Source organism: Achroia grisella, unplaced genomic scaffold, assembly GCF_030625045.1.
Source record: "Achroia grisella isolate CSIRO2021 unplaced genomic scaffold, CSIRO_AGI_Agris_v1 utg1920, whole genome shotgun sequence".
NCBI classification, from domain to species: domain Eukaryota; kingdom Metazoa; phylum Arthropoda; class Insecta; order Lepidoptera; family Pyralidae; genus Achroia; species Achroia grisella.
Window position 1 is genome coordinate 2,701,524 of NW_026712695.1, and position 16,541 is coordinate 2,718,064.

The window sequence follows — 16,541 nt, forward strand, 5'->3', positions numbered from 1 at the left end:
TTGTTTACAGTTGACATATGTATATTTGTATAAAAAAAAGTAAGAAATAAGCCAATAATAATTTAGTTTTATTACAAATTTCTTTTATTTGTTGCAATTAACTAACTAAGAGACAAATAATAGCGTGAAAGATTTTCTTATTCGAACAAAACTAGTTACGATTTTTGGTCAATTTCAATGTAATCAATCAATTATCTTCACTTTCACTAAATGATGGCAACTACTTGCACAAGAGTTAAATAGGTTACATTACGAATTCTAGCGAAACATCGTTCTCGACAACAATATAAATTTATTTTATTAGTATTAGGTATTACAAACTAGCATAGCTATTATCTAACTTATCTATAATTTATAACTTATATATTAATATACATTTAGATAACGACTGTTATATGTAGAACTAAACAGTAATCCACTAAATATTCAAGAAACAGAAAAAGATAATGGAAATAAAGGCAGGGTAAGAATAAAATACGCTCACATACAACACAAGAGAAAACACATGTATCCCATATTATTTTAATTAGAAAATGAAATAAATCGACAACTTTGATGAACACAGCGAGCGCCGATAACTGGCACAACGCCAGATGTACTTTGTATTGGATTATGGCCAATTAAGAGTAGGTACCTATAGGTAAGAGCTAGATATACTTACTCTGATAATATCAATGTCTCACATGTCAGTTCAATCTCGACGCATCTAGGTGTGCTAAATTAGTACTGTTACCCAATGCAGTTGAAATAAAATTGTTACTGACATTAAGTTGAAACACCAATAATTTATGAATAGAAAATTAAACTGTAATTAATTATTATGCATATATTTCTAAAATGAATATAATTTCATTGAACTCAATCAATAAAAGATAGATAGCTCTTGAATACATTATACAGTACATGTTACAAAAAACAATGTTACTATGGATTTATATAATGGGCCATTGACACTAAAATAAACATCTTTATTATCATTATTATATAATTTTAGGAGGTAAAATATCTATATGATTCCTTCACTTCAATGATACAAGGTAAAATTAAATTTAAGTGTAATAATGAAAACCTAGTCAAAGCAAGCCTATAAGCGTAACAAAGGGGATCTTCTACTATGAATCCATACAAGTGCTTGTTTCTTAACAAGATTAAGATTCCAAAGTCATATTAGATTACTACACATTTAAATAGACTCAACTCCTAAGAGCATTACTTTATATTTTAGTAAATCTAAATTTAATATCAACCAATAACTTTTTAAAGAATTAGACATTTTACTTTAAAGTTTTAATTTAGCCTTTATATTTAATATTTGTAAAATGTAACAGCATATTTTAATATATATTTATGACTTAATAATTATTGTTTTAAAGAATTTCTACAAAATAAAGAGACAAAATTTACCTTTATAAAGGTTCTGCTGTACATTAGTTTGGAATCATAAAACACAAAACAAGAAAATGTAGTGGAATAACACATTTCATTACTTTAAGTTAGTAAATATCACCTCAGATAATATTGCAAAATTAATTTTATATTCTGATTGTATAAAATAATGTAAGATTTACTATGAGTACTAGTATTGCAAAGCTCCATGATAAATTTTAAGATAAACAAAAAATATAATATCTATTACTTTAGGCCGCAGGGGCACCATAAAAAAGCATGAATTATACTAGGCAAGTAAAAAATGTCATATAAAATAATAAGATTTTACTTGTGCTATGCCATCTTCTTATAAACTAATTGAAATGACTTCCTAAACTCCTTATTTGTCTTGCAAACTATTTTCAAAATAAAAATAGATGTACAGGAATGTGTGGTATCTATAGCAAATTAAAATAATAAAGTGACATAATCACTACACACAAAGACAGTGGAATTTAGAAGAAGGTAATGTGTACACTTTCACAAGTTAAGATAATAAATAAATTTAAGCAAATAGTGCCAATTTTAACACTGAATAAAAAGTGTTTTTCTCTTACCTTCCCCTGCATAATCAGTCTGATAGTGAGGGTAACTTTGGAGTCTTCCTCGTGGAGGTTGGGGGCTTTCTCCAGATCCATGCTGGAGGAGGTGTCCGTTGTGTCTCGCGGAATTTTGGCTGCGTACAGGGCTACGTGTGGTTGGACACAGGGGACACTCCACTCAATCTAATGGCTGGGACTCTGGGGCTCTTGGCACGCACTGCAGGCAGGGTAAGCTGGAAAATAGGCGAATATCTCAGAAGGAATGTCAAGAGGTGTCGAGCTCACTAAAGGTTTGGGGCATGGTCACTCTTCCTTTAAAGCGAAGCTGATTACCGAATATTTATTTACATTTGCGTTCGGTGGTAAGCGTAACGGAATGAGGGCGGTAAATGAGGATCTAAACGATATTATACACTAACTGGTCTTAGGAGCGACCGGATTGTACAAATGTAATGCGAGGCGGTCGGCTACGGCTGCCGGCACCGTTACTTGAACTCCGGTACTCCAATACCTGTTCGCTACTCGCGACATAACCTCAGCGAGGCGCCTCATGGCAAGCCGACCGGGTTATCGATCCCGCAAATCCCAAACAACTTCTTTCTAAACAGAACCATCGCATTCTTACCTCGTTTCGTTTCCACTATGCAACAATAACATAACAATCTTAACACTATTATTATCACGAAGATCTGTATAAAAATCACACTTATCACAATTTTCTTTGTCGTTTTATAATTATAAAATAAAATAAAATACGACGGTCAGTGACGCGTCGGTATGAAGCTTGCAAATGTCAAACTAAAAATAATGTTGCCAAGTCCAAATTTTTATTACCAGAATTCTAGCAGAAAATAAATAGAAAATACATGACGACATAAAATGTACGAAAACACATTTTTGCTAAAATAGTACTTCACTCCATTTCCCTTCCTACAATAAATATATTTTTTATATTATTCGGAGGGCGTGCTATGATAATATAAATACTCTGTATACAAGCAATTATCTTATCTGTAATATAAGTATGTTTTTCTATAATAAATTATTTGGGATTTTATTATTCAAAGCATTTGTATGAAGAAATGTAGCTTAAAGTCATAAGAACTCCCATAAAATCGGGTGTTTTGGCAACACTGCTGCGTAGCTAAATGGAGACCAAGTAGAAATGTCAACAGTTGGACATCTGGTGGTAATGTGAAGAACTATAAAACAACTTGATAACAAAAAGCATAGACAATTAGACAGTTAGTACACTTGTTCTTAGGTAAATAAAGCAAATTATTCTTGGAACTAATTTCAATTTTTAGAGGTAAGGGGAGGGTAAGCTTTCTAAGGTTTTGTTGCAATATCAATTTATGTAGATTTAGAACTCGCACATACAGGATAAAATTAAAATATTTTTTTATAGTAGCAGTTGCCCGCGACTTAGTTTGCTCTTTTGAGATACAAAGAAAGATACAATTATAAGAAATTTCATTTCAAACCATTTAGACTTGGAAATCTAAGAGAAAAAATAACACACATTCCAATTTCTATGTATTTTTTGAATTGTTTTATAATGTGTGTATAAGAAACACATCTATCTCATCTCTCAACTGTCTCATCTACCAGATTGATTTTCATTAATTTTCATTCAACAGTTTAGTGAAAATGTAATAGATAGACAAATACCTATATTGTTTTTAAAATTGTTAATGTTACTTTTGCTCGAAAATAGGGAATGAAAATTCATTAAAGCAGACCAAGTCTCAGTTCATAGTTACTGCTACTATAATGTTATTAAGAGACCGGCAACGTATTGACAACTCACCTACTGTAGGTACCAAGCTCAGAATAACTAAATTATTATTCTCAGGTTGCAAGTGACTATCGGCAACGAGTATTGCTAGCTAGACTATCAAATACAATGCCTCCCTCAGTGGCGTAGCTACCTCAGTGGCGGTCTAGGCAGGACAGTGCCCCGGGGTCCTCAAGCTCTGGGGGCCCTTCACTAGAAAATTTCGATCGAACTACACTTTTGAAAATTTCTCCCATTTCAAAATAAATATAACGTTGCAAAAAGTCAAGTCGGGTGAATTGACTTTTTGATTTGTCCCAGGATCCTTGATTACCTAACTACGCCACTGGCCCTCCCTTATAATATTTATAAAGATTAGTAAAGAAATTATAACTTTTTAGTCAATAGACAAAAAAGGAGACTAATGGCTTTACGCGGCAAAACTTGCGGGCAAAGTTTCATTGCAAAATAAATTGTGACAACGTGGACTGTTACGCTGAGGGTATAAGCGGCAGTAAACTCATAGTTTGTTGTTCGTGTTATGGTCTATTACTTTATGTTACTAAAATTTTATCTACTCTATTTTTCACCAGACATCTATACATATAAATAAAATTGTAGTGTCTGTTTGTAATATTGAAATAACTGTTTTTTACTACATGCCTATGAATATAAATATGGTACATATGCCGAAATAATATTTTTTACAATTTTTGTCTGTCTGTCTGTATGTTCCGGCTAATCTCTGAAATGGCTTTACCGATTTTGACGGGACTTTTAGTGGCAGATAGCGTAGCTGATGTAATAAGAAGTAACTTAGGCTGCTTTTATTTTAGAAAAATGTTTTCATTTAAAAAAAATAAAGTTAATATCCACGCGGACGAAGTTGCGAATACAGCTAGTCTGAAATAATTTTCAGTTAAGATAGATTTTATACAATGTCGTCTGGTTTACCTTTGTCTTATATATTTCAGTCAGCGGAAAAGCGCCTTTTTTGTAAACATAGGTAGATATGACAATAATGGATGGGATTTATACACATAAATCCCAGTGACATCATGTAACTTGAAATCTGAGGTGCTCTTATTGTGTATAGGCCACAGTTACCATGTACCCTTCAGCTTGTTTGCTCATATAGAAAGACAAAAATATCACCAAAAGCTATAAATCTGTTTAATGTGTATTAACTCCCGTAAAAGTCAAATTGTGAACAAGTCGATTGGGCCTCATTTTTTACACCAAAGTGAGCAGTCCCTACACGGCTATATTAAACTTTGGAAGTGCTTTGTCCCATGCAAATTCGTTCATCGATTTTATTGCTTTCCGGCGAACTCCTGCCGAGAGAATACGCCTTTATGCACTAAAGTTTTACTTACTTTTTATGACGTGAATAAAACCAATGAATTAAGTGACGAAATGGCTGAATAATTCACTTTATTAACTTTTAAATACCGGATATAGATAAGATACGTAAACAGTTCTACAACAAAAAGTTTAGTAGATAAATAAATACTGCAAGGAAGCTGGTTTTCAAGAATTTTCTTTACCTCTTTAATTTTCGTACTTGCTATGCATATAAGTATTATTTTTTTAGCAAATAAATCATTTTCTATTATTATCGATTATGATTATATTAGACGAATTATTTTTCTCGTCTTTTGTAAACTGCATTAATTCGTTCAATAATCGGTAATTTCTTAGGGATTTGATACAGTCTAGATCCTCTGTCGTAAAACCAAACTAATTTTATTACGATCTTTAATCACTTTGATGATGACATAAAATAAGTACACTGTTACTTTTATTACGGTCAAATTACAGATTCATTTAAAATCTAATTTAGTTTTGTAATGGATATGCTCTCCTCTACAGTTGTGTCGTCCGAGAAGTGTTACTCAGGATATGGCAGTGACGATTATAGATCAACTGATGTTAAATTAAATAACGTTACAATGTGCAGGTAATCCGTACCACAGATAAGATATAGAGACATATCCGTACTAATATTACTAATTGGACAGCGACTCCCTGCCTTCTGGACTAAACGGTGAACGGAATTTGACTTGAAGATGATGTAGGTATATCACGAGATTGGACATTTTTAGAAAGTAGAATAATAAGATGAAGTAGCGGACTAAGAGCTAGGAAACTTAAAATCCTAAAAATTGGAGGGCCTAACGTCACTTTAAAATATAATGACATAATATTATTTAACTGTCGGTAATCTATTATAGATATATTAATATTTTTGCACTACAAGTAGATAATTATAGTCAACATAACACACTGCATTTAGATGTAATTACTCATAGTTAAAAACATTTCGTAAGCATTATATATATAATAACACAGTGATTGTATGTTATTATTGGAGACTGTACTTAATGTTAATGGTATATTGTCCAATACAAAAGAAAGAAAATAAATGCCCGAAACGGCGAAAAGATAAAATTTAAAAGCTCTTAATTGGAAGTCGCCTAGAGCTGTAAAAATGGTGCTTCACCTCCCTGACGCCTTTTCAGAACGTAGATGTCTATAGATATTTGCATTCCAACTCGTATACAGGTTCAGATATGGGTATAATAAATTAATTAGAGTATATATTCAATATTGTATATGTAGATCGAACTTTTCGTCCACATTTGGTTACTTAAATAGTTATAATCTCTGCGTACGTTGAATCAACTTTAAAAACAAGAAGTTTTTTCATTTGTTTTAGCTCTGTAAAGTGATAGATTAGTTTATGTTGCGCTGAGCTTTTGATTCGTTTTTATTTCTGTGTGTGTGCAAAAATTGGCACAGGCCAAACACAGGAGTGGATCCTGTGTTTGGCCTGTGCCAATTTTTGCATCAATTGAAATCGGTTTTGTGGTGGACTAAAAAACTATTTAAATTTGAGTTATGTTGTAGATATACATGTTAAATTAATAATATTTTTTATAACGTGATACATACTAATAGTAATATTTTAAGAAAGAATGTGAATAGTTATATTTTCACTACTAAATGTATGAACAGATTTTAATGATACGATATTTGAAGATAGTGTCAGAAGGTCGAACATATGCTATTTTTTAACTAGAAAACCAGACGGAATCCCATATATCTTGTATGTTATAAATGCTAAAGAAATTATTGATAAATTAAGTTGCAAATAGATCCAATTTACCCTCTAAGAATTTACCTGACAGCTAAAAAGGGGCGAGCAAGAATGCGATCCAAAGAAAAAGGTACAGTTACGAAAATCGGACTACGAAATTCGAGCTAAACCGGTGCAGGCACGTAATTAAGACAATCTGACTATTCTAGTTTACAAGAATATCAGCAGGTATATCTATAAATAGAAATATTGAATATTTTTATATATATGTATACATAATTACATTTTAAATCTTAGACTAAATACCTACAAGATAGGAATAGGATAAGGAATAGGCAGGTATTTCTTTATTTCTCCACAGTTGGACTAATTTAAATATTTTTAAGATGGTTAGACTCTGGTAGTGTACAAAACTAATACTATTTTAAATTGATTAATATTTTCTGTAGGCATTGTAATAAGTATGTATTAATTATTGCTTAATAATATTAATTGATAAAAGGTGTAAGCATAAAAAACTAAAACTTGATTGTAAAATATCTTCAGTTTGAGACCATATCCATGATATGGTCTCAAACTGAAGTTTGGGTCTGATATGATATCAGACCCAAATTTTCCTGTAAGTATTTTATATTTGATATGAATTATTTTGATTTGATATGATGATTATATAGGAGTTACATTGTATTTTCAAAATATTCAGAGACATAAGTACCTATATTATTTTATATACATATATTTAATTGCTAATAGACTCTTAGTTAGTTCATATATTCTAAGCATCACTTGATTATTTCAGAAACCTCGCTTATAAAATGATAGATTGATGTTTTTTATTGTTTATACAATGGGTTATGGATTATAAATTGTTTTATTACATCAAAATACTTTTGCAAGGGAATGGTTTATCTCACTTTTAAACCGCCAGTTTCGTAACTTGTCACAATAGATCATGGCACAATAAAAGATAATGGATCACACGAGTGAGGGCATAATCTCGTGATGGACACCACGAATATATTCAGAGTATAAGCCCGCGTATCACGTTACGTTGAGCCCGGTGTCATTGGGGTATTATTTTAATGAATCGCACTTGTACACGCTGTAAAGTATTCTACAAAAGGACTGAAATTTGTTGATATTGTTATTTCCTGAAATATTTTTCTTGTTCCGTGGTATTGTTTTAATAAATTATTGAATATATTTTTCTTAACAAATATAATCCCTGGGTTTCGAGATATAATTAACTATCATAGTGGTGAACATAACACTTAACAGCTCACACATATCCACATTGGGTTGAGTACCTAATATATTGAAATGAACGCAGCAATAGGGGAATCTACCGCCATCTATTGGATTAAAATTGGATTAATTTGTTTTGTACTCGGTGCTTTAAACATTTTGTTTTAATGTAAATTGACATAGAAAGTTTTATATTATCATTCCCATCAGATGATGGTCTTGGCCATTGAATTTTACTAAATTACTATTCTAGACACTTGAGTAATTTTTGTAGTTGAATGTAATGGTATAGTGCATTCGCCTACGCTAATGGTATACGTTAGCGGGGTACCAGTGGAGAGTGATAATGATGAGCATGGAATTATGTAAGAACTTTCACTAGAAACTGGAACCTCGATTATTTCTTAGAAAACGAGTGGAAATCGATCTGACGTACCTAATAGTTCTGAGGTGGTTCAATTCCATCGCAGTCACTCTCCTATTTTCATTGATAAAACTTAAAGAATCTAATAATGTTTTACAGGAAGTGAGTATAGATTTCTTTATTATTGCTACAAAAATAAACTGATGTTGGAAAAATCCGATACAGCAACGGACAATTGTTACCGATAAATGTCGAAAGGTAAGGATTATTGTCATTAGGAGAATGGAAGAAGGACTCTCCAGTGGATAATCCTCACTTGGATGGATAAGCTTAAGTATACTCCACGGTCATTTGTCTCCCGATTATCCTTTGATTACCCACGCACATGGACACCATGTATCTAATGACGTAATGTTTTGTGTTCTATTTATGGTCAAGAATTTATATTTATAACAAACAAACTGTAGTAAAACTATTTATAAACAAAAGAATTTTAATGGTACTGGTGGAGACAGTGTAGTGACATATACAATTTTGTTTCATACTTTTAAATAGAGAATAAAAAGAAATAAAATATATTAATATCAAAAGAGTTCCAATATTCAGTATCAATATATATATATATATATCACCCTTTCACTGATGGTAATTTTCTTGAGTCGGCTCCTTTAAGTATATATTGTCTTAAATGATAAACACAAGAAAATTATGACAAGGAACTAGGTAAAAGTAATTTATCACAATTTGGGTACAGTACATACTGGCAAACAATACAGAGCTTGCTATTTTTAGGTAAATCTAGCAAGTTTCATTGTGATCTACTCACTGTATTATTCTAATTTATTTCAAATTCATTAAATGTTTAATCAACAATTTTGCATTAAAAATATTTCCTATATACATAAAAATTAAATGAAGTAATGTAACTTTGAAATTTAGTTAGGCTAAAAATAATACGTTTTCTATAAATTATTTTTAACTTTCTGATATATTTTCCAATCATTCTATTATTATTATTTATTGTATGGATATCAGATATTACAATACACGTTACATCTCAGTCAGTGAGGAATTAAAAGTTTGTCTATCGTCGATATTGAAAATTTGCCTTAATTTTATAATAGCAAATTTGGGACACCACTGAAGCTATTATACTGTGTCTTATGTAAATTACTTAAAGTAACTTTGAATATATATTACTACTTAGACAACGTTTAAGGTATCTAAGTGAAATATTACTAACGGCTATAATCCCTATTGTGGCCTGTATTAATATTTCTTCGTGACACGGGACGAGAGCCCACGGTTTCATTTCACTTAACATTTTGAGAGCTATTCGTGTCTCTAAGGATTTTTCATTATTTTATGAGCTTACTATGTAATGCTCTGTCACTATATAGATATATACTTTTTATATCGCTTTATTTGTCGTTAGCATGCACCATTATTCTTTTTGATAAATGTGCTGTAACAAATATAGTGAAAACGTAGCATACGAATATATACGAATTAACTACTACTAACTACTATTAACTACTCGCATAGTACGTATATTCGGTAATCAGCTTACGATGTAGCCTATGTGGCATTACAATTACATATAGGTATATATAACGTTAGCTACATATATTATTTTGATAAAATTTATAATTCCTAACATTTTTGGTTAAGGATATCATCATCATGATCCTAAAGGGGGTTTTAGGATCATGATGATGATCCTATCCCAATAATGGTATGGGTCTCTACTACTTCTAATAGAGATTCTTCGATATCCTCGTAGGAGACAAATCTTTTACTACCTGTGCACTGTTAACAACGCTAAATAGGCGGTTTCGTTTAGGGTTTTATTTTGATATTCCATTTTCTTGCACCTATTCAGGTACGTGTGTTTGTTCTTTTAAGCGCGTCTACAGACGCCCTTTAGATAAAAAGGAATGGTAAAACTGTATTCCTGACTCATCACCGCATAGAAGCGTAATACATACATAAAAATAAGTTTGGATTTATCGTACTTAATGGTTCTTATGACCACGCTGTTTATGTGAAAGAATTAACAATTACAATCTGTTTAATTTTGTTATTTAGCCAAAATCATCCAGTTTATCGATCACCCAAAACGGGAGATATTATTATAGAAATATAAACATAAATTACATAAATTTAAAAATATTAATACACATATCTACATGATTTCTTAAATATTTTATGTATTTTTTTCTATAATCATGTTCAGCAGTGATTACTCTATTGTCAATATTGTTAATAGATTGATTGATGGTATAGATTTTGACCTCGGTATGAAATTGCGACGCGAATTAATTATTAAATTTCTATGACAATATATTTTATTATTGTCCTTACCTAAAGTGATGACGTCACATACTTAGAGAATATCAGATTGTTTCGTTTATATATCTGTACCTACTAGGTTAATTGTAAATTTAATTAATTTTAAATTATATTAAATCGTAACAATAATACAAATTGTTGTAACAATAATACAAGTAATAAATACGGTTATAAAAAAATGTTCGATGTACTTACATTAGTCAAATAGTTTTCTCCTCAAATAGGATCCACAAACTAATCTGAAACAATAGTAAAATTTATATGAAACGTGTATGCCATGACCAAAGGAATTAGGGATTCGTTTATAATATACTTAATAAAAAATATTTAAACATTTTTGAGATAATAGATGCCCAATGCTCGGCATCTTTAATCTATATTAATATAAAGTGTCATTATAATCCATTCAGCTGTTTAGATAAGAAACAGATAGACAGCTTTGAATTCATAATATTAATATGGCTAGTATAGATAAAGCTACGTGTACCTATATTATCTACCCTCGTGGTATTATTTTAATAAATGATGATTACAATAGTAACTTACTGCTAACTCTACTGTAGTAATATTACGATTCTAGGTAATGTACGAGTACATTTTATATAGGTATACTATTTAAATATGCATATAATATTTAAAAACATAAATTAATATTCAAGTTACAATTGTTATTAGTGTATATAATATGTCTGTTACAATTATAAATTATGTAGGTGAGCATATTTTAAATAGATTTATTAATTTGGAGAATAAGTCAATGATTTTTATAAGTTGATCCAATTAGGCACGTTTCTAAGAGTTTCCAAAAGAAGTAGCCGTTACCAGCTTATAGCGGCCATTCCTCATAACAGAAATAATTGAATGGAGCTCAAGACGTAACATAATGCAAATATTGATTGAAAAACTATTGTATCCTACAGTATTGTAATATTTTTATTGAATGGTATTTTTTTAATGATAGGTAGGTACGTAAATGGGGACTTTATTTTTAAAATTAGAATTTTAAATTTGCCTAAATATATAAATAATTGATACAAAATATGGTATTAAATATATGTACCGAATTACTTACAGTACTATTATTTATGTAAATGATGTATATTCTTTAAGTCATAAAACAGTGTTACATTCAATAAAATACAATTACACTTTCAAAAATAAATGTTACGTTTTCTTTCGGTGTATAATTAAAAATACTAAACTTTTTTTATTTATTTATTTACATAGATTAACATTTACATTTGTATAGAGATTTACATTTACATATTTACTACAATACAAATTTTTATATATTTCTATTATTTGTAGTCCCCAAACTAGGTCAGGCCTGTATCTTGGGCTCTTTTTTGTAAAGTTTTTTTTCATAGCTCAATGAAAAACCTACAGGCTAACAGAATAAAATACGGGTTAGCTAAATGAAATAATAAAAGCCTTCTTTTGTTTATAGTACCACGAGCAATGAAATACGTTGAGCATCTACGTGTTACCAGTGTGTGGTAAAATTTAAAATTCGTTGTAACTTATATTTTTGCAGGCGTCTATTAAATACGCTGCAAAATATCTGCTGTATTATTTTCTTTAAAAATAATGACGTAGAAAAGATTTTTAAAAGCATATATTACATACATTACATATTGTATATATATATATATATATATATATATATATATATATATATATATATATATATATATATATACCTTATAATTATTGAATAGGGTTATAAAGTGCTATTACCAGATACCATATATTACCAGACAATTTATTATTATTATATTTAAAAGAAATTGATCATGCACTATAGGTACATAATCAGCTGGGTAGCAACTCATTATCTAAGAGGTGTATAAATTGCTTAAGAAGTTCTTATACATTGTCATTAGGAAGAAATCTAAAATAGATTTACCTAAAGATAAAAATAGACAGTATTAGAAAATGTGATCAAAACAATATTTTAATTAAAATATTCCGATAAGCTTGCACCGAAAGCAAACAGTTTGGAAGAAGGGAAGTTACAATAGGCGTAATTTCACAGCAGTTCTGAAACCAATTAAAGTTAATAATCCCCTAATATAAAACGGTCTCTTTTTAAATTAAGTCTCCAGATTTCATTGTTTTATCTTTACTGTGGTATTTTGTCATGCAAATTCTTATTAAAAGATATAAGTAAGTACCTGCTCTGAACAATATCTTCCAGACAAAAATCAACCTTAAAATCTAGTCTTGAATTCTTCAATTGTCAATAGAATTAATCCAATGGTGTTAAAACGATGGATCCAATTTTAATTAGTAAAATATCTCCTCAGAATAAAAAATCGAATTGATTGGTAGAATTATCCCAGAAGCTCGTTTTGATAGTAAAATGAAATAGTCATTAATAACTTTAAGAAACATACTTATCTCCGTCCATATATAGTTACGTTTTGTTTGAAATGGTAATATGATTCACCTGATGGATAATTTTAACCACCGCCTATAGATACACGAGTAAGTATATATCACAAGATAAAAAGAAGGGCGAGGGACGGCTCTCTTGCTCTTGCGTTGCCATTACTGTGGATTAAGGTGTTATGTTCCTGTACCCTGTAATTTCCTTGGCATGTCGTATATTTCAAACAGACAGCCCGAGAACACCTTGCAAACATATTATCATGCTATAACAGAAATAAGTATACCTACAGTAATGAAATATAATATATAATGTAAATAAAAAGGTTAATTTTGTATACAATTAATACCGAATTATTGTTATTACAACAAAGAAAACCTGTACTAAACCACCTTTATACACCCATCTAGTGTCTGAGAATAGTATAGGATTTACTTTAAGGCTACTTTATATTTCATACCACTAATTTCGTAATGTAAATTAGTGAGTCATGAAACTTTACGACATTAATTTCACCAACAGCTTTATGTTTAAGGCTATTATAGTATTATACTCGTAAGTTTTACCTGTGGTTTTACTTACGCGAGTAAAAATGTAATTAACTTATGATTTTAGTACAATATGATAAGTTACGTACAAGAGTATGTACTGTAAATAAAACAACTCTAGACAATTTATTCTGAAAATTAATAAATTTTCAAAATAAATTAACATAACGTCCTTATTAGAGAAAACAGCCTAAATATTCTAGCTACCTGCTGTTTTTAATAAAATATGACTCTGTATTATCGTTATAAAATAGTATTTAATAAAACAAAACCAATTAGTGTCTACAATGCATGTAATTTCATCATATAATTATGAATATATTACTGAAGCGAAAACGTCCATGGCTATGGTATTATTATTTTCAGATAATCAGTACGTTCCATTAAAATTTTAGAATCAGTTTCATTTAAACAATTTACATTCCGAAACTGGTTGCTTGAAATAAAAATAGAAATAGAAATAATCTTTATTGAAATAAACTCACAAGCACTTTTGAATAGTCATATTTTGATTCTACCACTCATTCGGAATGTAGATTCATCACAAGAAGAATGAGCAAGAAACTTGTATGTTGCTCTTTTGAATAGATGTTTTTTTTATATAAATAATTACGGTATAACAAGTAAGAGGCATAATCAACATAGAAATCGCTACGCACTCATTATTAGTGTAATCAGATAATATTGTCAGCGCTATGAATTTTAAGTTTTTCTATAAAAACATTATTATCGTTAATGAAGGTCTTAAATTTTATAGTAATCTTTTTTGCAAAGGAAGTGTTTTATATGACATTGAAATCTTTTTTCAGGCAGATTTATAACAGACTCTGGTATTTTGTTGTAAAACAATACGCAATTGCCATAAAACGAATTAGGTACTAACTTTAGTTAAACGACATTTAGGTAAAATCAGTAGCACAAGGACTCTAGTAAGTAAGAATCTCGTAAGAATTTAATTTTTTACTTTCATAATTGCAATTGTATATAATTTGGATATATGTAGTTATTAGTGGATCCCAAATTATTTAATCATAAATAAATATACAAAGTGTAATAATACCTTACATAAGCTTTGGAATATTATTAAATTAGATCAATAGTTAATTTCCCTTACTACTTTAATTCCGAGACACACGAATAATACATACAAGACAGTGTAATATATTATTATGTACCTCATAGTTATTAACAATTCCTCCATAATTGTAGGGTATTATATTAGCATGAATATTCTACATTTACCGTATATATCTATTATATTAATTGTCTGTAATACTTACATAGTATCTGTATAGATATATACAGTTAGTAAGGGCATGTGATAATGATATTTGGCCACAGGAATCCCTGTGAGCTGTTAGTGTTGATATCCTGCATTCCTCTTCGATCCAGTAATACGGTTGATATTAGAATACCTTACGACTATTATCATCTTTGGTGGGAATTGAATTGAATGAAAGTAATCCTACCGATATGGCAGTTAGTACCTACAGTAGTTAATTGTTCGCATAAAAACGATAATTTTGGAGTGAAATTTGCTATACAGATAGATAGTATCTTAGGTTAACATTTGATATTTTATCGTTTTACATCATAAATTAATGTAAAACAATAAAATATCAAATCAATTGGGTATCCATATAGCGCTGGAGTGCTATAGATATTATAATTACAATAAAAAGTATTAGTGTAATGCAAATTTGCTGCGAAAATATAACTAATTAAGATGTAGATAATATTTAAACAGCTGATGAATAATTTATTTCATTAAAATTATTCATCAGCTGTTTAAATATTACCGAATACCATTTTTTACAGAGGTATACCTTATAAAAAGTGAGTACTTCAGTCTCACCTATTTTAGTCAGCATGCAGCTTGCTTTGTAATATTTATTTCAGTTATAGGGAGGTCTGACAGTGAAATTATTGGATAACAATGATGCGAACTTAGTCTTCTGGAATTGCCATTCTAGAGAACTAAGATAGTATGTCTCTATGATGCCTTGAACACTTATTCAAACTGTATGATACCAAATTTTAATTTTGACAAACAATGAATAATGTTAAATATGTTTACATAACTAAAGAATTTTAGTGACATTTATTAATTTAAATTTTGGTGTATGTGTTTATTAATGCATTTGAATGAAATTATAGAGAATTATAATAAATTTGTGTTTGTGGTTTTGTCAACTACCAACTAGTCGTAACCATAAACATATTTGGTAAAATTAATTTGTATTAGTCAGTATCGCACACAACCTTTAGTTTTAAATACTTACCTATATATTTTTTTTACTATATTTAAGAAGAGTTTTTATAAGTATTCTTATTGTACCTATCTAGATTGTAAAGTCAACGACAAACTCATAATATAAAGAAAAGTTTCCGTGGAATCTTAATAATAAGAATATTTTAAGTAATTATTGTGATATATTTTGTAACGAAAAAGAACATCATGTAAATGTTTTAATTTTAATTGATGTTTAAGTCGATATAGTAGTATTTTGTTACAATATTGATAATGACGAGAACGAGAATATTTGTATATTTATATGCATTAGGCTAAATTGTTATTGTTAAAAGGTATAGCGTTATATTACCAGCTTGTGACTTCGTTTGCTTTTTTTAGGTAAAGCATAGTCTATGTCACAATCTACCTTAACGTCAAATTGTATTAAGGGGGTCTTCCTATGTGACGGCCTGTTTTTTAGGGATATTTTAGGATTTTTTTTCTACGACCAGTAAATATTTAGAGCTTCAAGTTTTTTATCATTTATTAACACATATTTGGAC

General features: G+C 29.7%; 1 protein-coding gene across 6 annotated transcripts in view; it reads right to left on the reverse strand.

Annotated features, from left to right (window-relative positions):
- The window catches only part of LOC131841826 (poly(rC)-binding protein 3), a 123,453-nt gene that overhangs the window by 16,905 nt on the left and 90,007 nt on the right, over positions 1 to 16,541 (reverse strand). For 3 of the 6 annotated variants that reach the window (XM_059190171.1, XM_059190166.1, XM_059190170.1), the window contains exons 1-2: positions 2,596 to 2,747; positions 1,986 to 2,203 (exon numbers count right to left, since the gene is read on the reverse strand). In XM_059190171.1, the coding sequence (XP_059046154.1) occupies positions 1,986 to 2,066 (81 nt within the window). In that variant the 5' untranslated portion in view covers positions 2,067 to 2,203; positions 2,596 to 2,747. Of the gene's footprint in view, positions 1 to 1,985; positions 2,204 to 2,318; positions 2,470 to 2,595; positions 2,748 to 11,003; positions 11,048 to 16,541 lie in introns of those variants that run through there. The other 3 variants (XM_059190167.1, XM_059190169.1, XM_059190168.1) reach the window with 3 other exon arrangements.